General features: G+C 43.6%; 1 protein-coding gene across 1 annotated transcript in view; it reads left to right on the top strand.

Moving 5' to 3' along the window:
- astn1 (astrotactin 1) overlaps positions 1-23,908 on the top strand; it is a 2,710,576-nt gene that overhangs the window by 1,254,928 nt on the left and 1,431,740 nt on the right. Inside the window, exon 8 of the mRNA XM_078561790.1 lies at positions 11,006-11,090. Coding sequence (XP_078417916.1) covers positions 11,006-11,090 — 85 coding nt within the window. The remainder of the gene's footprint in view (positions 1-11,005; positions 11,091-23,908) is intronic.

Raw genomic sequence — 23,908 nt, 5'->3', positions numbered from 1 at the left:
AATTAAACCCAAAGTAGCTGTTCGTCATTTTGTTTTTTGAGTTTGTATAGATTTAGGTGTAGCTTTACAATAGAAATTTAAATGTACACGTGTTTCCAAATTAAGCAGAACCATTTTGCTGGCGAATAATGTTTTTACAATATACCGTGTTGCATTTCCATCTAAAAAAAATCAAATGTTTTAAATCAATTTATGGATAATATACAGCTGTGATCAGGCAATTCAGCAGTTAGATGAAGACAATCAATTTCCAGTTTTGGTCAATTAAAGAAAAACAAAATGTACTAGCTTCTGCGTAATTACATCTTTAATCCTGCAGCGTTTTATCCCTCCTTTTACATTCCTTCGTTAAAATAAGCTTGATAGGGAAACTTGTTGCTGCACCCTGTTTCCACATTTACTTGTATATTGGGAATAAGTCGGCATCCAATAGGGCTGACGTCCGACTTCCACGGTAGCTCATCACAGGCCATTGACTTCATTTGGAAAAAAATCCTTCAGAGTGTAAAATAGGATGATTTGCTATCGCCCATTTCACACTCCAGCCAAAGTCAAATATCACCCTGTAACTCCAATCTATAACACACTGAAGCACCACTGGGAGGCACTGGAATGCTCTCCATTATATCTGAACAACCTCTTAATGGAGCATCCCACATTGTATCACCCCATTTATTATCTATGATGATGTGCACCAGGCTCCCCATGGGACCAACACTTAACCTTGGAACAACGTTTCACCACAATTTTTACTTAATACAGTTTCATCCTTGGTAAAACTGAATAACTAATAAAATACAGTTGGGTACTGACCGGAGAGAATCATTACAAACTGTGTTGTGATAAATTTCTGCAGCAACAGAGCTACAAATATAGTCAGTAAACGATAGAGAATCATTTCAAGGAGCCCACAGACAGGCAGACACGGTTGCAGTCGCAGTTTGGTCAAAGTGTTAGTAGAAGGTTGTTAGATATCACGTGTATTTTCAATTGAACGCTACTTCAAGGGAATACAGTACAGTGTTTGTTGATGTATTTGAGCTCAAATTGGTGATATACTGCAGATCTGCATCCTGCTGGTTCAATTCAGATACCATTTTGTTCAGCATAAGCTTTTGCTTATCAAGGTGAGGAATGTTGGTAGCACAGAACAAAAAAAAGACCACTGCAACCAGTGCCAAAATCAAACATCTGCAGTTTAGGTCAATTACAATTTGTGTTAGAGGCAATATGAGTCACTGTCTAGACAGCCCCAGCAATGTGCTTGAATTTGTGGCAATTTCCACAGCCCATGTCGGCTATCTCAATGGAATCCTTGATTAAGGCCGCCCAATTAATGCAGAATTATGAGCAGGTTTGAAATACGAAAAAAAAAATCAGAGCAAACAAGAGTTATATTTCATCAGTCAGCCTACATCTGGGGACGCAGAAATTTCAGGACTTAAATACCAACCAAAAGTCTCTTCCCCCAGTCCCGCTATGGCTAGACATAAGAACATAAGAAATAGGAGCAGGCGTAGGCCAATCAGCCCTTCAAGCCCACTCCACCATTCAATGAGATCATGCCTGATCTTGTACTTCAACACCATTTTCCTGCATTATCCCCGTATCCCTTGATGTTTTTAATATGTAGAAATCTATCAATCTCAGCCTTGAACACACTCAGTCACTGAGCCTCCGCAGTCCTCTGGGACAGTGAATTCCAAAGATTCACCACACTCTGAGTGAAGAAATTTCTTCCCATCTAAGTCCTAAATGGCCTTCCCCTTCTTCTGAGACTGTGTCCACTGGTTCTAGACCCCCCCCCCAAGCCAGGAGAAACATCCTTCCTGCATCTACCCCGTCGAGCCCTGTAAGAATTTTGTATGTTTGAATGAGATCACCTCTCATTCTTCTAAGTTCCAGAGAATAAAGGCCCAGTCTACTTAATGTTTAGTCATAGGACAATCCTTCCATCCCAGGAATTACTTTTATGAACCTTCTTTGCACTCTGTCTATGATAAGTATATATTTCCTTTGGTAAGGAGATCAAAACTGCACACAATACTCCAGGTGCAGTCTCGCCAAGGCCCTACATAATTGTAGTAAGGCTTCTTTACCCCTATACTCAATAATAAAGGCCAACATACCATTTGCCTTCTTAATTGCTTGTTATATCTGCATGTTTCAGAGACTCGTGAACAAGGACACCCATGTCCCTTTGAAGTACAACACTTCCCAGCCTCTCATCCTTTAAGAAATACTTTATATTTCTGTTTTTCCTACTGTATATCTGCTTTTAGTACCAAAGCGGAAAACCTCATATTTGTCCACATTGTATTCCATCTGCCAACTTTTTTCCACTTGCTTAGCCTCTCCAAATTCCCCTGAAGCATCTTTGCATCCTCCTCACAACTCACACTTACACCTAGTTTTGTCTCATCTGCAAGTTTGGAAATATTACATTTAATCCCCACACCCAAATCATTGATATAGATTGTGAATAGCTGGAGCCCAAACACTGATCCTTGCGGTACCCCACTAGTGACAGCCTGCCAACCTGAAAATGACTCAATTATCCCTACTCTCTGTTTTCTGTCCGTTAATCAGTTCTCAATCCATGCCCACATATTCCCCCCATCTCATGTCTTCTAATTTTGCTTACGAACCCCTTGTGTGTGACCTTATCAAAAGCTTTCTGAAAATCTAAATATACCACATCCACTGGTTCCCCCTTATCTATTCTGTACTTACACCCTCAAAATACTCCAAGATATTTGTTAAATATGATTTCCCTTTCATAAATCTATGTTGACTCTGCCCAATCCTACCATTATTTTCTAAGTGTCCTGTTATCACACCCTTTATTATAGATTCTAGCATTTTTGCTACTATGGATGTCAGGCTAACAGGTCTATAGTTTCCTGGTTCCTCTCTCCCTCCTTTCTCTAATAGCAGGGTTTCATTTGCTACCTTCCAATCTGCAGGAACCATTCCAGAGTCTATAGAATTTTAAAAGATGACCACTGATACATCTACTGCCTCTGAAGCCACCTCTTTCAACACTCTGGGATGCTGATCGCCAGGTCCGGGGGATTTAATCTCTCTAGTACTGTTCTTTCATTAATATTAATATCTTGACTTTCCTCATTTACACTAGTCCCTTTATTCTCCATTATTTTTGGAAGGCTTTTAGTATTTTCCTCTGTGAAGACAGACACCATCAGTGGGATCTTCCAGTCCCACCCGCCAGGGGGATTTACCTGGCAGATATGCAGCAACTGTGCTTCCTCTATGCCTGCCCTCATTTACATTCTCAAGTAGCTCTCTGTTGAAGCTCAACTGGAGTGACTATATTGTAAAGCCAGTGACTCTTGCAGTCTCTTGTTCAAACGCAAAAAAAAAGGCAATGGCTCCAATGGAAACTTCTCAAAGAAATCTTCCTCTTTTCTATCAGCTCTGACTGCATTTCAATGTTTTGACCCAGAAGGCAAAAAACAGTAAAAATTTAAAAATAAGAATACTGGTCCGAATTGGTCTTGTCTACCTTAAAGAGGAACACCAGTAAAAACTGGGAAATAAGAGTACTGGTCCAAACTGTTTTTCCCTTCTGTGGAGCGCAAGCAGTTTGAGGGTTCCCACTGAAATGAGCCCCTGAGTGCAGCCCTGGGCTCCTCCCACACTGACTCGGTCGCCTCCTGTCCAGTATTTTCCACTTATGATTTGTACGTGTCTGCAAAATGGTGGTGATAAGATTATATTTTGAGACCAGCTTTGGCCCTCCCTCTGTGAGTGTTCATGCGCCTCTGATCTACCTTGAACCCCATGGTGTGCAGGTGGAGCGTGCTTCCGTTATTCTCCAGCCTCCCCCTGTAATCCTGTATCCTATTGTAATTGTGGTCAACGTTCTAACCCTCCCACCTGAACCCGTAACGGTTGATGTCCCCATGTCCACTGTGGACTTCACCCCTCCCCATTCTGAGGCATGGTCGCGTACAGAGCTGGTGGTTTTTGGCAGAATAGGAAAGTTTTGAATATGCCCCTCTGTATTACGTTTTCCCCCTTTACAGGCTGCAGATGCCTCCCCTAACCTTCACCATCCCATCTACAGCCCAATTCCAAGTCAGTCAAGACCATGGCCAGCGATGGTAAGATCTTGACCACACCCTGCACACCAAGCTGTACCTTATCCTAATTAAGTACACAGCCCTTACTCCTCCCTGGAGCAGGACCATGACATGTGTGCCATACATAGCCCTGCGGCATGCCTAGCAAAGCCCCAGGACTGCCTTTAATCTCTCACCCTGCCTATAAAGTAATCTCAGCTCCAGGACTGCATTTAAGCTCTTGCCATGACTATAAAGTAATCTCAGCTCCAGGACTGCATTTAAGCTCTTGCCATGACTATAAAGTAATCTCAGCTCCAGGACTGCATTTAAGCTCTTGCCATGACTATAAAGTAATCTCAGCCCCAGGACTGCACTTAATCTCTCGCCATGATTACTTGGCCCCAAACCAGGGACTATGACTGTCTTTCAATGAGCTTTCCCATTTCTCCTTTACTGCTGACAACACAGTGTCCCTTCCCCCACCCTCCCATGAGTCTCTGTGCATGCCTTCCCTCTTCTGCCACACTAACACAAACCCCCCTCGTATTCTGGAGTCTGCGCACATCCCCTCCAATTTGTGCATTTCTTTTCCCATTCCACCCTCTTCTGTGTCTGTGTTCCAGTCTTTCATGTTGGGCTCCAGCTTCCCCACCCTCAGTCTGCCCTCTGCCTGCCATCAGTCCCCCACCCCCCCACTCCAACCCTACCATTACCCATTGCCCCCCGCTCCGTGTCTCCTTCCTCCTTCCCACCATATCTCCAACCCCACTATTGTCCATTGACCCCGTGTCTCTGTCTTCCTTGCCCCTCCCATCCCTCACTCCCCCAGTGGCAATGTTGGTCTCTGACTCATCTGCAGCCCTGCCTGAGCCCCGCAGAAGATACCCTCCCGGAGAATGGAGGAAGCCAGTGAGCGGAGCAACTTTACACCCCCACCAGTGAACGTCTCACTGGTATTGGTGAGAACCTGGAGCGGCCTTGCTCCAGGTAGGCTTTGAGTGTTGTACTCACCTCAAAGTCACGAGCAAAGTGAGGGTGGGCAGCTGCATGCCACTTATTTCCAAATGTGTTCCAGACCGGTCTAATTTCTCACTGACGTGACACTCAATTGGGAGGGGGCTACATGATTCTGGTGACTAGCATTTTTAATGAGCATTCATGGCACGGTAATGCATGCAAATGTCATTTCCACCACGGATAAGTGGGAAGCCCGACCCGGCATCAATCCACCATGAAAGTGGTGAGGGGAAATTTCCAAACTGTTTTCCCGCTGCAGGGTTCTGATTTTTGGCCTCTCTCCAAATTTTCTGGTCCCGCCCACCATAAAACCTGCCATTGGCTGGAGGGGAAAATTCTTCCCTATGTCTTGATTTTAGAACTAAAGCCATCTCTCACTACAGTACTAATGCCACCTATAATTAACAGAGCTACCCCACCACCTTTTCCCCAGCTTCCTGTCCTTCCTGAATGTCACGTAGTCTTCGATATTCAGGTCCCATCTTTGGTTTCCTTGTAGCCATGCCTCTGTAATGGCTATCAGGTCAAATATATGAACTTCTATTTGAGCTGACAATTATCTGTTTGATTGCGAATGCTGTGGGCATTCAGGTACAGAGCCAATAATTCAGTTTTTTTTCTGATTATCAATACCTTTATTGCTACCTTGACCTATTGCCTTGTGATTTCCCTTTAATTTACTCAATCTTCCCCTACAAAGTCCCTTACCACTGCTATTTAGTTTAAGGTCCACTCTACTTCCCAAACACTGGTCCCAGCATGGTTCAGGTGAGCTCCGACCCAACGGTACCTTCCACAATACTGGTGCCAGTGCCCCATGAGCCGGAACCCACTTTTCTCATACCAGTCTTTGAGCCATGCATTCATCTCACTATTCTTATTTACCCTATGTCATTTAGCACATGGCTCAGGTAATTATCCAGAGATTATTACTTTTGAGATTCTGCTTTTCAATTTGGTGCCTAGCTCCTCATACTCTCTATTCATAACCTCTTTCCTAGTTTTACCTATGTCATTGGTACTTGCATGGACCACGACAACTGGATCTTTCCCATCCCACTGCAAGTTCCTCTCCAGTCCCGAGCTGATATCCTGAACCCTGGCACCAAGCAGGCAACACAGCCTTCTGAATTCTCGCTGTCAGCTGCAGAGAACAGTGCCTATCCCCAAGACTGTACTGTCCCTTCTACCGCTACATTCCTTTGAACTCCAACCCCACCCTGCTGAACTTGAATGGATTCCTGTACCATGGTGCCATGGTCAGCCTGCTCATCAACAATATAGCCTTCACACTTGTCCATGTAAGCCACAAGAGCCTCAAACTTGTTGCTTAGCTGCAAGGGTTGAGGCTCCACCACTCCCACGTTCTTGATCCCCTTACTTGCCAATCTTGCAGTCCCACTGCCCTGTCCCTGACCACTGACCAAATCAGATAACACTTCCTAAGGGGTGTAACTGCCTTCTGGAACAAAATGTCGATGTAACATTCCCCCTTTTGATGTGTTGTAGTGTCTGCAGCTCAGTCTCCAGCTCAGCAACTCTGAGCCAAAGCTCCTCAAGCCGCAGACACATACTACAGATGTGGTTGCCATGGATTGCAATGGCATTCAGGAGTTCTCACATGCTGCAGCCCTGACACATCACACATCCTGCCATCTTTATTCTGTTAATTAAATTTATTTTTATTAATTAATTTAGAATTCCCCTCTTCACCAAACTCCCCCACTCACCAAATTCCTGGCTTCACACTCTCTCTCTTTAGGCAAGCAGCACTCAGAAGCCCTTGTATTTATACATTCTGAAAAATAATGATGAGCCAAGCCCTGCTAAACCTCAGAAATCAGTTCAAGATAACTACCTAATTAACTAGCTACTGCTGCACTCAGAGAGCATGTATATCACTGTTTAAGACTGGAATAAACTTAACTTACTTCTTAATTTACCTCATTACTTAAATCGTAATTTTTAGTGCATTGCTAATTTTTTTTTAAAAATTAGACTTTAGAGAGAAATTAACCCTTAAAGCTCCCTCACTTACCAAACTCCCAACTTCACACGCTGTGCAACTATATGTTTGAGCTACATTGTTGTGTGAGACTAGGGGATACATTCTGCTAGATGCAAGGTAACTCGATCTTTATCTTATATTCTGTTTGACTCAGTGCTTAGTCACTGAATCATGTAATCAGCACACCTCAATTATTTTCTTACCAGTGAAGCTTTCTGCTAGGAAGGGAATTGGGGTCAGAATCTGTTAGGTTTAATAATGCTACTTTGGTAGATACAATCCATTGAAAAGGTGACATGCACACGCTAGCTATTCTGATCCCAACCAAGTGACAACAGTTCTGTTTCAGTGATGAAAGGAGCAGTTGACAAATGCAGTTTTCTTTTTAATGATGGGATCCTCGTGACAAAATTGTTTTGTTGAATTGAATATTTTGTATGGTTCAAGGTGCTTTGAAGGGTCTGATATTACATGTGGGCGATATTTGGAAATAGTTGAGCTGCATTGACTGTACTTCAAATGGAGCCAGACACAATTTTAATCAAAAGGATTGATATTTCCGCTCCAGCAAAAGCATTAGGGATGATAGCCTCTATAAATAAAAGTGGCAGAAGAGTAGCTTCTACCATCTTGCTTTAGCATCCACGTTTATTGCCATTGCAAAACTTTTACTTATAATGATCATTGCTGGAAGTAGATGAATACAGTACTCAATAATGTACAATACAGTAATTGTGCAGCCTAAAATGACTGCAGAAGGTATATTGGAGACTGGTGGTTTAGTTAAATTAGAGGAGGGAAACATTGGGTCTATTAGTGCCTGCCTTTTGGGCACTATGTGTGTTCTTAGATCCCAAAATGCCTTCTGCAGCATGCAAACACACTTGTGGAATGGATTAAATTGCCACATTGGTGAAGGCTTTAGCACATATGCAGTGAATGTCCACTGGAAGTGTGCAGAGCATATGTCAATCAGCGTGCAGCATGGGTTGGAGAATGATCAGAGACTACGCAGAGCTGGGCAAACTTCTAGAAGAGGGATGAGGAGGAAAGGGAGAAAGGCTCTCAGCCAGACTGTATCTGGATTTTCAGGAAACCATCTCCTACTTCAGCACGATGTCTGCACATCATAACAGACATCTTCACTGAAATCCTCATGTGTCCCCCCCCCACCCCTAACCACCTAGTGCAATCACATGTCCAATCTCAGAGCAGGGCAATACCCAGATTTCCAGTGGCTGTGAAAGTGAGTGTGCTGATGAATCTAGGGTGGAGCAGAAGACTTATGCAAAACTGTTTGCTGCCCTCTGTTGCATGAGGGAGGTCACCGAGGCTGTATGTTCAGTTAGAGATAATTACATTTCATTCTCTCTTGCCAGAGACAAGCAGGCGGAGCAAGCATGTGGCTCTGCTAGAATTGCAGCATTTGCAGGATGGCATTGACTGCATACACATGGTTTTACATGTACTGCACGTCAACTCTACCCTATACTGGAAACAAAAGGAATTTCAATCCCTTAAGATCCAGCTGGTGTGTGGCCATAAGCAGAGAATAATGCAGGTCAATACCCAGTGTCCTGGTAGCAGTCATGATGCTTTCACTCTTTGGTAGTCCACTGTACCAAATGCATTTGAACCAGTACAGCAAACCAAAAGGGTGGCTACATAGCAACATTACATCACTGATGACTCCAGTGCACACCCATGCACACATGCTCAGCGTGCCGACAGTGCCAACCCATGCTGCTACGCAAGATGTGATATAGCAGTCCATCGGCATCCTGAGACAATAATTCCTCTGCCACAACCACTTTGGAGGAGCCCTGCATTGCTCAGCAAAGTGGGCATCACAAGGAGACAGCCCTTGGCACTGGCTGTATGGCAAGCAGCTGGAGCAGGAGGAGGAGGAAGGGAAAAAGGAACAGAAACAAGACGATGGGAGAAAGTAATCTAGACAGCTATTATCTGCCTGGACTATCCATTATGAACGTGTGTGTGTGTGCGTGCCTGTGTGTTACCAACTCTACATCCCCATACTCCAACTGTCCCACACCTTAACTTCCCTCTGTCACTGACCATCACAGAATCTGCTTAGCCAAAATACAAAAATAGAAGTTTCCAAAAAATAAACATTCCTAACCAAATTCATAAATGAAATCATGCTCTATTGCATACAAAGGTCAGCTAATCACCCTTGTTGGTTCCCTTTGTACTTGTCTTCAATGTGCCTTTGGCTGTACTTGTGTTGCTGTGCAGTGTCACCACAGCATGGTTGGTGGGCTTTCAGTGGAGGAAACTGCAGATGGACTTGCAGAATGATCTCAAACAGCTTAGGAGGCCCAGCTGCACCTTCTCAGTAAGGCCAGCAGCAGACTGAACAAGCAGGCTTTGACAGAGAGCAGCAAGGAGTGGCAGAGTGTCCGGGATGGGAATATTGTCTTCCTGAGAGGACCTCAGATTCACTCTCCATGAAGCGGCTTTCTCTCCCCAGTGGGCAGCACTTCAGCAATCCCAGAAACCCCCAGGAGGACAGATTGCTGGACCGATAACCTCTGACAGCCTCTTTGCATCTGTAATCTGATGCCATGAGCCTGAGTTTCCATTGCAGTACTCAGACATTGACTGTTTACTGCTTGTGCTGCAGTGGAAACTATGGCATCGGCCATCAGATGCTGCATCTCCATTGGTTTCACAAGTGTCTGAATGGAGTTTGTCACCACCGCCTCCATGCTGGAGAGGATCGGCCCTAAGCTCTGTGCAAAGCTCCATGCCAAGTTGGTTCTTCCATTCTCCCTGACATTGACCAGGCTTTCTGGGAGGCCTCCCAATACACCAAGTATTTTGCTGTGCCTACCGATCAGCTTTCTTCTGCAGTTCTGTGTGACTCACTCACAAACTGGCCCTTGCACTATCTTTTCCCTCTTCCCTGGCTGCAGCCCATTCAGGCCCTGTGCCTCACCATGTGCAGATCCTGCCTCTAATCTATCCTTCAAAATACATGCAGTGCAGCTAGTGGCTGAGAGTGTGAAATCAAGTGATGGTGCTGTATCTTTTTCATCATTCTATTGTTGGTATTAGTCCACTGCCCTGGTCAACTTCCACTTTGTATCAGAAAGAACAATGGCACAAGCTTAAGGCTATGGCGCGGTGACAGGGGTGGGACAGTAAGAGGTGCATGCTTACACCACCAGCAGCTTGTAAATCAGAAGAAATTGTGGGATGGGGGGCAAAGTGAGAAAGAGGGTTAGGTGTGAGGAAACCGTCATCATCAATGGTTTCAGCCTTGTCACTTGACACAGCTTCAGCAATGGGTGTCCTAATAATGGCCAGCACTGTCTCCTCCATTGGTGGGTAAGGACACACAGGTCCTATATGAAGGAATCTGAGTTCTGATGAAGAGTCGTTAACCTGATATGTTAACTCTGCTTCTCTCTCCGCAGATACAGCCAGACCTGCTATGTATTCCCAACATTTTATGTATTAATTTAAGCAGAGTGGGTTATCTTTAAGTAGCACTGAGAAGTAATGATTTTTGGCCCCCTCCACTGTTTTAATCAACAGTGTGGTTGATGCTGGCTACATGCAGCAATCATTCAAATGAGCAAGCACCATGAAGATGGTGTGCTGCCTGCATTACATTGAATAAGCGGGGGTTAATTGCGCATTGCAATTCCCTGCCCATTTTCAGGAGCTATCCAATTTAGCTCCCAACATTTCTTGCTGCTAATCTCATTTTTATTGAATTACGTGAAATAATAAGATACAGCTAAATGACAGTTGCTCTTTTGTCTCGTGATGCCAGCTGGAAAGGCTGATTTTGTGGTGTAGGAAAATCATGGGTCTTGTTTTAATCTGCTCAGTGGAGTTACTGATCTCACTTTATTTTCTACAGGTGAATGTGGCTGCCAGGAGGGATATACAAAAGATCCTGTCCACAAGCATCTCTGCATCAGAAATGATTGGGGGATAAACCAAGGGTGAGTGTACATACTTTTCACACATCCCTACACCTTGTCTCCTTTGCCATCACATCCAAATGTCCACTGGGTGGCTACAAATATTACTGTATGTACCAATTATTGCCCTGTACTCACCATTTATCAGTGACATGCCAAAACTTTTGCTGGCTCTGCTCCTGCAGATGTGTACGTATTTAACTGTGTGCCAAACAACGTTTCAGCTACTTTTTAAAGCTGTTCTTATGTTTGCTCTAAGATCCCTGCTAACAGTACCAGTGCCCAGTAGCCATGTTTTGCATGGCTCACCGTATCGCTGAAAGTGGATTTTCAGGATTGAAGAGCATCAATATGAAATATCCTGAGAAAACATATATTGCCTCTCCATCATACCCAAGTAACGCTCTCTGCTACAGTGTAGCCATTGTCTCCTATAATTGTTGCAATCTAGCTACATGAAGGTATCGTAAGTATCAGGCATGGCTCACTTGGTAGCACTCTTACCCCTGAGTCCTAAAGCTCCATGACAAGTCCCACTCCAGGGGTTAAGCACAAAAATCATTGTTGACAATCTACTGCAATACTGAGGGAGTTGCACTGTTGGTTGTGCCGTCTTCCAGATAAGGCATTAAACGGAGGTCACCTTGATTGGCTGCCCTTCCCTTCCCCCATCCCGTCCCTGAAGGCAGGATGGAGCCAGAGAAATGCATAAAATGTTGTGCCCCTCCGCCTCCTTTGCAGGCTAAAAATTCAGCCCTTGACCTTTGTTTGACTGATTAATCCTAGGTGTGATCTGGAGTTCAATGCAGCAATAAGAACAACACAAAGGAACGAATAGTCTTAAGGTTTGCTGCCAGTATTATCAACAGGCTGAAATATAGTGCAGTGATTTGAATATATTGCAAGTTCTGATCACCAGTATACTTTGGCAAGGAGTTGAAGACTGATTAGACATGAGAGAATGGTGGAGCTGTTTGGCCTTTCCTCAATTATTCATTGTTGTAAATGCATGTCTGTCATTGGTTCAATACATTATCAGGATTTGAGTTAAAATACCAACAAATAAAGTAGAAGGGAGTATGTAACAGATGCCTGTTCAGTGAGGTTATGAGTTTTTTATATTATAATTATATATATATATATATATATATATATATATATATATATATATAATCTGTATACGATACACTTTGACAAAGGTTTAAAGGAGTTTTTTTAGTGCATTATCCCTCAACATGATCTAATACAATGTTCCACACTGAGAGCCAGAAAGACTGATTGACACATTGGCATCCATTGAGACACAAAGCTCATTAATACATTGCCTCTGAACATTTATATCTATAGACTGTAATTGAGGTCAGCAGTAGCCAAAATAGTTAATCTCCATGGATGAAAGTTAGTCAAATGTCAGTAGCCGGAAAATAACATCAGCATTGATTTTTCAGATTGTTCTGCTGTCAGAAGAGTGAATAAAAGAACAACAGGGAACTAAAAGCCTCTGCTGTTGGTAATTCTTTTAAATTAATAAAGGCACCAACAGTCAGAGGTTTCTAGCTACCTCAGGCTCTGCACTCTTTATATAGAATTACATAACCCAACTGGTCTATTCCAGTGCTTATACACCACACAAGCCTATTTTCACCCAACTTCAGCTAACCCTACCACAGATCTTTCTATTTCTTTCTCCCGGATGTATTTAGAGTACCTTTCCCTTAAATGTGTCTACGCAATTTGCTTCAACTACTCTATGTGGTAACAAGTTCCACATTCTAACAACTCTTTAGGTCAAGTTCCCCTGAATTCCTTATTAGTGCTATTAGTAACTATCTTATATTTATGCCTTCGAATTTTAGGCTATGTGAACAAGTGTAAACTTCTTCTCTATGGCTATCCTATCAGACCATCTTTATCATTTTAACAACCCCATTAGGCCACCCATCAGCTTTCTGTTTTCTAAGCAAGCCCCACCCTGTTCAGTCATGGATGCATTTAAGGGGAACCACTGTCAGCTGTGGCTCAGTTCATAGCACCCTCGTCTTTGAATCAGAGGGTTGTGGGTTCATGTCCCACTCCTGGAAACCAAGAACTGTGATTGTACTCAAAAGAGTTGCAATCTGTGACTGTTGATAACTCAAAAGAGTATCATACAAAGCAGAAAGGAATAAGGGATTGTGCTGAAAGTATTAAGTGAAGAAGTGTGGGAGGAGACTCGTGTGGAGTACTGTATATAGGCCAGTTGGGCTGAATGCCCTTTTCTGTGCTGCACCTTCTATGCAATTATGTGTTGCCTTTCAGCCCCAGGCTGTTCAGATTTCCTGCCCCAATAAATCTTTCAATCTTTCTGTAGAAGTTGTATGGAAGACAAAGCATAAACAAAAACACCAGCACAGTGGAAAGAACCTCTGACCACAATTAATGTGTTTTCTTATCAAGCTATTATTTGACTAGTACCTAAAGCCAAAAAAAAAATAACTCAGCCATAGTCTGTATTGGCTAATCAGCCCACTATAACAGAGATGGGGATTCATTTTAGTTTCCAAGGTAACCCAGAATAATGCCATGTTCTTGGATGTTAGGGTTTAGTATACCATACACAGCAGTATCTTCTAGTATTAGATGCTGCCATTCCTAGCTCACCCTCTCCCCAAAATATCTTGCTGCGAAGTCCTTACCAGTTGGCACCAAGAACAGGTCTTATAGTAACGTGGCCTAGCCCTCTAAATCGGGTGGCAGGCTGGCACTATTATGTGGCAGGCCAGTCCATTTCACCAGTTGGCTTGCTCGATAATTAAAATCTACTGTCTGTAGTAATCAATATGCATGCAATAAATTATGATTCCCAATGTGTTTGCATTTTTTCCAGATAACCCATGTACACCCAAACCTACGCGTTCCTCCGTGTTAAAATTCCACCCATCCACCCACATTACCCTCACTAAATTTTAATAGTCATAGGATAATGATTACTAATAGAAACTCTCTACCCTCTCTAATTAATGATTGTTAAGACCAATTACAGTGCTATGTTCTCTCCATCGATAAATGCAGTCAACTGGCAAAAGTACTGGACAAAGATTAAATCTAGAGACACCTTGATCTTTGTAGGTCAGAAACTCACTAACACAAGCAGGTGAGCCAACCAGAGAATGAATGAAATTTCTCTTCACATTGAAGCTCGAATAATGAGTTCTGAGACATCCTGTTCTTGCCGAACACATATACCAATTTTTTCAGCAATTATCTGCTGGATAGCAATCCTGTGTGGGACACGTGGTTGGTTTTCTCTTACCTAACCCTAATGATGAATTAAATTGCAATTCTTCTTTGCTATGCTGGCTGACAAGCCAATTCAGTGCACAATAAGGAATGAAGTTGGATTTTATTGTGGTCAGTTTGGTTTAGTTCTACAATGAGTTGTATCATTATCAAACAAGTCATTGGGAAAACCCTTAATTAAACTATAGCCACGTTCCAGGATGGTATGGCTATATAATTTTGTTTCTTGCTGGGTACTAGTCCAGTTCTTTCAGATTAACAAAGCTACTTGTTTCTGATTGACTGATGCCCCTTTAATTGGAAATGATATCTGTTTCCAACAGCTATCTATAGGACCACATTTGTATCTCTTCTCTTCGTAGAAAGAGTGAGATTCCTCTAGAGCCGATATAATCAATTGTGAAGATATTTCCTTCAGTTTTAAATTCCTGCTAGGTTATAGGCTGTTAAAGAAGATCTAGTCAAATCCATTGAAACTTTTTTTTAGATTCCCAATAGAAAACCTGAATTAAGACACTCTCATTTTTGACGAGAAGGCTGTGGGCTTGAGTTTAATACCGGAAACCTGAGCTCAACCTAACCTGACATCCAATCCCTGAGCTAGTGATATGCCAGAGGTTATGTGCTTTAAATAAAGTGTCAAACTGAGTTTAGATGGTTCACTTGGAATGCTGAAGATCTGTTGCCACTATTAAATATCGACATTGTTCACTCAATCAACACCATTAGAAATAGTTAATCTGCATATACCTCTCAGTGCTGTGTTTGGATCTTAGTTTGCATAAAATGGTTGTCAGAAAGGTAGACCTAACAACAGCCATTACATTTCAAAATAATTCATTATATGACCATTGGTCCTGAGAGCTGAAAAGTTGATAAACTATTAAACCTATAACCAGGACTTTTACCTTGTCAGGCGGGTGCGACGGGCAGGCCCAAGAAGGGTCGCAAAGCAGGCTGCCGCCCGCGATCAGGCCCCAACATCGATTTCACGCTGGTTGGCCAATTAATGGCCAGCCAGCATGAAATGCACGGTGCAGCGCTCAGCGCTGCCGGGGTGGGGGGCAGGAGGAGGGCAAGCAGAGAAGTTCGTACATGCGCGCGAGTGTGCGCAATGAGAGCTCCCTGAGGCACAGAGCTGCCTCAGGGAGCTGGAGATTTTAAAAACACAAAAATAAAAAATTTACCACTGTTAAAAGCATGTCCCCTCATGTGACTCTCTGTCACATGAGCAGGGACATGTCATGAATGAAATGAAATTTTTTTTTTATTATTAATTTCTGTTGGAAACCTCATCCCACCCGTGGATGAGGTTTCCTAAAAAATCCAAAGTCTGCAAAGTCATAAGGTCGGACGGGCAGAGAAAGATTTCAGTCAATTATTACTTTAATGGCCTTAATAGGCCTGTAAATTGTCAGTGAGCGCACTGCCGACTCCCGCGTGTGCCCATCGACTGAAATATCGTGCGAGTCCGCGATGACATTGGGACGCCCGACGTCATGGTGCATCGTTTCGCGCTTGAGCGGGTCGGGCACGCGCCTGCATGCTCAGCGCAAATTTCTGCCCGATATGTAAGGTGTGCAAACCTATATATTTAATTGGGTTTTAGGCACAATCAAAACATTTACAAAGTTATAAAACACGTGGTTTTTCATGTTGAACCAGAGGTAAAAACAGTACTGAAACTGGGAACAAGAATAGAGTAAAAAAGAACGATATATACCAACCTAGAAAACTAGCAAAAAGAAACTACCAACAACTTCAGAAAAAAATAACATAACCTGCAAAAAGCTCCAACTTGATGATAGCACTGAATGTGTGGCTGTGGCACAGATAGTCCTCATTTCATCTAGAGAAACTATGAGGGTCTCAGGATAGAAATTGTGTTACCAAACCTGAACACCTATTTAGCCACAGTGACAGGAAGATATTCGTAGCTCCCTTTCTCCATGTGCTCCTCTCTGTTCATACTGATATTATCCCTCACTACTTCTACCAGCTCATGGATGTTACTCTTCACTTCCAGGGAAGATTCTTTGATTCTGTGAGAGGAATATAAGTCTAGCCTATATAACGTGTCCTCATAATTTAGCCCCAATATCATCATCTGTACTGCATTTCCTTCAAAGCCAATATATTCTTCCTGAGGTGCGGTGCCCAAAACTGAACACAGTACTGCAGATAAAGTAACCTGATTCATAGACATGGTGCATTTTATATTGAGCACACTGTGACTCAGTGGGCTGAATTTTTCCAGCCCTGTGTAGGCAGCTGAGGAGGTGGGTGGCCGAAGAAAATGTGATCAACTCGTATTATGAGGACAAGTTATATAGGCTAGACTTATATTCCTCTCACAGAATCACAGAATCTTTACAGTGCAGAAGGAGCCCATTCAGCACATCTGCACTGGCTATACTGTGTATAGAAGATTATCCAATGAAGTGATCTAATTGAAGTGTTTAAGATGATTAAAGGCATTGATAGGGTAGATAGAAACTGCTTTCTCTGATGTGGTAGCCTGGAATAAAGGTGCATAATCTTAAAATTAGAGCCTGGTGTTCAGTGGTGATCTCAGGAAGCACTCCTTCATACAAAGAGTCGTCTGGAACTCTCATTCCAAAAAGCTGTTGCCGTTTGGGAGTCAATTGAAAGTTTCAAAACTAAGATCAATCGATTTTTGTTAGGCAATGGTATTAAGGGTTATGGAACCAAAAGAGGTGGATGGGGTTAAGATCAACCATTATCTAATTGAATGACAGAACAAGGTTCAGGGGCTGAATGGCCAACTCCTGTTTCTATGTTCCTGCGAATATATTTTCGCCTTGGTGCACTTTTCCTTGAGGCGAGCTCTTCACAATGAATAGCCAATTAGGGCACATGATAGGACAGTTATTTCCCTTTTGTAAGAATGGGAGTGAAATTTTGCCAATGGCAGATGGGGAGTCCAGAACTGCCTCACATCAGGAGGTCGAAGCCACGAACCATGTGAGGCTTCTTATTAAGTTGCCAACTTTAAATCACCGTGGTCCGGCCTCTCCAAGCAGAAGGCATGACATTGCAGCCACATCATGGAGACTGATGCCTCCACTAATGTTATACCCGTTGCAATGGAAGCTACTGAACTTCCACTAAAGGTGCCTCCATGGTGTTGCTGCTGCTTCTACTGCTAGCCTTCCAGCATCGTGTATACCGTGAAGGAGGCTGCTGACCCTACCCGTGGGCCACATGAATGGACCTCATGATCTGAAACCCAGTTGCCTTCCCCAATTGGAGGGAAGCTTCTCAGCTGGCCACCTTCAGGAAGGTCACATCTGGCATCCCGCCACAGCTACTTCTGGGTTCCTGACCTGGAATTGAGGCAGGCATAGAGACTGTGACCTGCCTAGGAAAATTTAGCCCACTGTGCTGGAATTTTATCTCCAAATTATTTTAGATAAATCGAGCTGATGAACTTAGGGTTCAGCTATTGTTTGAGACATGAATAGAACATTACAGTGGCGGTATTAGATCTCAGTCAAACAGTGAAGATTTACAACAGATCAATCACAGGGCCAAATTTGAAATTGTGAACTGTAGCATTTTTGGTTTACTAATCGGGTATTCCTTTTCAAGGAAATAAATCATGAAAGAAATTGGATTCTCACAGTAATGGAAACAATTTGGTTTTCTGTGAAGAATTACAGGTGTGTATAATAATCTATGCAAAATAGTACAATTTTTACATTTTATTGAACAAAGTAACCCTGTGTTTTTTGCATGTTTATTTGGCTAGAGAAAACATGTCTCTTCTGATTAAACAGCGACTCATGAACTGTCCATGCTGAGACCCACACTGGTCCAGAGACAATGTACTCACCTGTCAAGCCCTATTTTAACACGTTTTAGCCCTCAAAAGTTGGTGGGTCTGGTTTGAGTGGGAAGGTAAAAATTTAACCCCAACTCACTTACCTGTTTTAACAGAAGCAGGAGTGTGGTTAGACGACCAATCTATTCCAAGGAGATGGGACTTTGATTCACATATTTTAATCAGGCTGATCACCTCACATAGTTTTTCTTTATTCCAGCTTTAATATTGGCCGCTTATATTTCCAGGGCCTCAGAGAAATTGGCAACTCAAAAGCAGGCAAGCGTTACATTGAACAGGCAAAGGATTTTCTAGCACTGCTTCTGGATCAGGAGGAGCAGGACTCTTTCCCTCCAGCCGATACGCAAACCTGTTAACCTCACCAGCATTTGGACAACCACCCTCCCTACAAGCCCCTGCGATCCAAGGCCCCTCCGATGTCCTCCACAGCTCAGGATCTCCTCCTGGTCACTCCTTGTCCTTTGTTGGGTCTTTACAATATTCTACCCTCCTCCACCCCAATCACTGAGCCCTCCAGGATTTCCCCTCCTCCTCCAATCTCCGATCCTTTCCATGTTGAACTTCTTCCCCAATGTCATGCCCTTCCACAATCATCTGCCCAAACTCTTCCACCCTACTGCCTACCCCTGCTTCACCCTATCCCATCAATGGCCCACACAAATCTTTTCTCTTTCCAGCACCCTAACTCTATGCCCCCACCCCCATCAAATTTCCCCTCAACCCACTCAAGAGGTATAGCTTGTAGATGCTCCATCTCAGGACTCAGCTACTGTGAGTTCAGCTCCGTGTCAGTAGGTCCACAACAACATTATAGCCAGCCACCTCCCAGCACTTGAGAGGCACAAGATAAGCTATCACGTCACACAGAGGACCTCAAGGTGAAGCACAGTGGTAAGCAACACTAGAGAGATACACTGTAAAGATTTTGAACGAAAGTTCTTGTGCATACTGACATTATTCTTGGGAAGGCATTCAAGTTGTGATGCATGGAAGCTGTGTAATTTATGACAAACAAGAGGGCACTGATGGGAAGGAGTGGGCGAAGTAGACAGCTCAGTTCACGCAGATGCATTAGGAAGGAGAATCTTTTCTACAGTAGTGTGGCAAGAATATGCATTGTACCCATCAAAAGGCTGTCCTATTCAGGCTGGTGCTTGTCCTCCTTTGATTATTGTAGGTAGGGGAATATCGGCGTGCATCCTCAAATGTGGGGTGCAGGCTGATGGCCATCATGCATCAGTGGCGCAGCCTCTGATACTACTTCTTTTCTGAAGTAGGAGAGGATCTTCAATTGGGAATAAAAACAGAAAATGTTGGAAATAGTCAGCAGGTGTGACAGCATCTGTGGAAAGACAAACAAAGTCAGCATTTCAGATCTGTGACCTTCCATCAGAACTGGGAGATGTCATGAATGTAATAAGTTTTGACCAAGTGAAAGGGCGTGTGGGAAGAAGAACAAAAGGAAGAACGTGTGGTGTTTCTCTTTAAGGGATTCACTTTGAGAGAGCCTAGTTTCTTGTGGCACAACAACGTTCATATTGAGCATTCTTTGTCGATTATATCTTTCTTGCATGCGTCATCAACTTGTAGAAAGGCAACAGTAAGGCCAGGATGCCGTGTCCTTATGTTTCTGCTTGCCTTGTGAAAGATTGGCATCTTCTTTCTTGAATTTGTTTTGCTTGCTGCATAGATTATCAACCCGTCTGTAGAGACATGGCTTTTGCTCCAAGCAGCCATTGAAGCAAGCGGGCCATAGCAGGACTGCACCAAACTGACTGTGGGCTGCTCAGCTAGGGGCTGGGGGTAGCTATCCATTGATTCACGATGAACACTCCCACCATTGGAAGCAACTTATGCTCTATGTCAATAGAATAAGAGCTTATCATTGGTAACTTTTTTAATTCAATTATGGGTTGTGGACGTCACTGGCTAGGCCAGCATTTAATGCCCTCCCTTAATTGCCCTTGAGCAGGTAGTGCTGAGCTGCCCTCTTGAACCTCTGCAGCTCATGTGGTGTATGTACACCCACAGTGCTATTAGGGAGGGAGTTCCAGGAGTTTGACCCAGTGACAGTGAAGGAACGGCAATATATTTCCAAGTCAGGATGGTGAATGACTTGGAGGGAAACTTCCAGGTGGGGGCGTTCATATCCGTCTGCTGCCCTTGCCCTTCTAAATGGTAGTGGTCATGGGTTTAGAAGGTGCTGTTTGAGGGGGCTTTGTGAGTTCTTGCAGTGCACCTTGCAAATGAACCGTTGCCACTATGCTCTGGTGGTGGAGGAAGTCAGCGTTTATGGAAGGGGTGCCAATTAAGTGGGCTGCTTTGTCCTGGATCGTATCACTTCTTGAGTATTGTGAGAGCTGCACTCATCCAGGCAAGTGGAGAGCATCCTATCACACCCCTGACTTGTGCCTTGTAGATGGTGGACAGGCTTTGGGGAGTCAGGAGGTGAGTCACTCACCACAGAATTTCTAGCCTCTGAATGCTCTTGTAGCCACAGTATTTATATGGCTAGTCCAGTTCAGCTTCTGGTCAATGGTAACCCTCAGAATGTTGATAGTGGGGAATTCAACAATGGCAATGCCATTGAATATCAAGGGGCAATGGTTAGATTTTCTCTTCTTGGAGAAGGTCATTGCCTGGCACTTGTGTGGCACAAAAGTTACTTGCCACTTCTCAGCCCAAGCCTGGATATCGTCCAGGTCTTGCTGCATTTGGACATGGACTGCTTCCATATCTGAGGAGTCACAAATGGTGCTGAACATTGTGCAATCATCAGCGAACATCTCCACCTTATGATGGAAGGAAGGTCATTGACGAAGCAGCTGAAGATGGTTGGGCATAGGACACTACCCTGAGGAACTCCTGCAGCGATGTGGTGGAACTGAGATGATTGGTCTCCAACACCCACTACCGTCTTCCTTTCTGCTAGGTATGACTCCAACCAGTGGAAAGTTTCCCTCTGATTCCCATTGACTCCAGTGTTGCTAGGGCTCCTTGATGCCTCACTCTGTCAAATGCTGCCTAGATGTCAAGGGCAGTCACTCTCACCTCATCTCTGTTTCTTCTCAAGTTGTGCCCAATCTCAAGTGTCCTCTCCAGGGTGTAGACCTGGGAAAATAACATGGAGACCCTGAGTTGCCCAAGCAGCAGAACCCCCTCTTGACATTGCTTGTATTGTCCAAAGGAGTGGATGAAACCAGTAATGTTTTGTACCAGCTCTATTTCCAGAAAGCTGCCTGATAGATGACAGATTACCACCTGCATAACTCCACTCCAAATTTTCTGTTGGGTTTACCCCCTTAGTCTTCTTCTCTCCCAAGACACTGAAAAGGCAGTGGGGCTATTTACCTATGCCTGGGAGTCTGGTTCATGGGAACCAGGGCATAACCAGAACCAATGTGTCTGCATGTCGGGGGTCCAGGCCTCCTCTGAGTCACCTGTAGTTTATCCTGGGACTGCGAGGTACCCGTTCACCTATGTTGCCATGGGGAGGCACTGCATAGGGCTTGATGAAGGGGAGGCTACATACTGGCAGGGAAAGGCTTACGCACTTGGCTATCTTTTTCACAATACTTGTACTGCTTGCCAGCAGTGAGAGCAGAAAGCAAGAGTGACAAGCAGACAAATGACTACACATCTGCCACTACACTAACACACGCGATGCATCACATCAACCAGGGACATATAGTACACCTATTTAGGCTTGAATTATTACTGTTATATATTGGCACTGAATTCATATTTGTTTTACCCTGACACTTACATTCCAGTGTAGGCAAATGAGCTCCACATGAAATTTTGGTGAAAATTCTCAACAAGATCAGCACAGAAGCTAAACTAAATTTTGCCATTAATAGGGTCAAGCGAAATTCTGTTGAACTCAACTGTTCTCCAGGTGGAGTGTCTAAAAGTGCTGAGCTACTTTTCTAATTTGCAGTTTGAAACATTGCACTTGGTTTTGATTCATGTTGGGAACTGGAATCATATCTGTTCCCATTTTAATCGAAAGGTCCCTATTTCCAGCAACGCAAAAAGTGAAATGCAAGAGCATCTGCAGGGGCCACTTTAAAACCAAAAGCAAAATACTGCAGGTGCTGGAAACCTGAAGTAAAAACCAAAAAATGCTGGAAAACCTCAGCAGTTCAGGCGGCATCAGTTCTCATGAAAGGCCATCAACCTGAAACGTTAACCCTTGTGCCTCTCTCCACAGATGCTGTCTGACCTGCTGAGTATTTTCAGCACTTTTTGTTTTTATGCTGCTTTGAAATCAGCTGATATAGCCAGCTCACTCTCACTTTTACTCTTCCAGCTCAGGGCAAGTTGTGAAGTACGTCTAAAATAAATGCAACGTTTGCTGCAATCCAGTTTCTAAACTATTGTAAATAGCTGAACTTGGTTGAGTGGAATAAAAAAGATTAAACATTTTTTTTTTCATTCGTTCATGGGATGTGGGCTGTGCTGGCTGGGCCAGCATTTATTGCCCATCCCTAATTGCCCTTGAGAAGGTGGTGGTGAGCTCCCTCCTTGACCCGGTGCGGTCCCTGTGATGCAGGTACACCCACAGGGCTGTTAGGGAGGGAGCTCCAGGATTTTGACCCAGCGGCAGTGAAAGAACGGCATTATAGTTCTAATTTAGGATGGTGAGTGGCTTGGAGGGGAACTTCCAGGTGGTGGTGTTCCCATCTATCTGCTGCCCTTGTCCTTCTAGATGGTAGTGGTCGTGGGTTTGGAAGGTGCTGTCTAAGGATATACTGCCTTTTTGCCTGATTTCCAAGAGCTCACCTGAAATATCATTGCAAGTTGCTTCAGCAGCATTTGGGTGATTTTCTATTTCATTTTGTTTTGCGATCCACAACACTGGTCTCTTTAATTTGCCTTGTGTGATCGGCCCTTCAGGCTCTCCAACACGTATGGAATTGGAATTGTGTAAGCATGGCAGGGGAGCTGTTCAGATCGTGATTTTAATATTCATCTGATGGCACATTATTCTGTATCATTCTGACAGAGAAATGCATCTGACTGTTGCACCCCTAGGAATTATTTTTTAACAGAGCCACGTTCACACTGATAAAAAGAAGATTCCCCATTCAGCTCTGAAGCTGACTGATGTAACCAGCACACAAACTTATGGACCAAGGAGGCCTGACTTGAAAGCAAAGCAAAATCAGATTTTCTCCAAGTTTTAAAAGGCTTTCCTGTCATTTAACAATATGGCGGTATTTATTTGTCAGGCTGATGTAAATAAACGAATGATCCCTTTTCTATGAATTGAAGATACCCTTGGGCTTCATTACAGGTGCCGCAGGCTACAGTACAATGCAGAACAAATATTAGACTGTATCTGCCTTGCCATCTGTGCGCCAGTGTGCGCATTAAGTTTATGATGTGGAAAAACAAGGATGAAAAACAAGTTTCGCACAGCTAGCATAAAAAGAAAACAAAATACTGAATTTTAGAAGTCCGAAATTAGAAAAAGAATAATGCTGGCAACACAAAGCAAGTCTGTCAGCGTCAGAAAGAGGAAATGCAATTTCCTGATCTGAAGAGATTGGCAGGTTCCTTTTTATTAACAGGGGCTAGTTGCAGAAAGATTAGATTAAATAATTATAGACAATTGAGCACTCCAGAAGCACTTCAGCAGAGAGTTACAGAAGAGACTGAAAGTGTGTTCTCATGGCTTTAAATGAAGGTT

The sequence above is a fragment of the Cetorhinus maximus genome, chromosome 17 (genome assembly GCF_964194155.1).
Source record: "Cetorhinus maximus chromosome 17, sCetMax3.hap1.1, whole genome shotgun sequence".
NCBI classification, from domain to species: Eukaryota; Metazoa; Chordata; class Chondrichthyes; order Lamniformes; family Cetorhinidae; genus Cetorhinus; species Cetorhinus maximus.
This window is presented reverse-complemented; position numbering and strand designations above follow the sequence as displayed.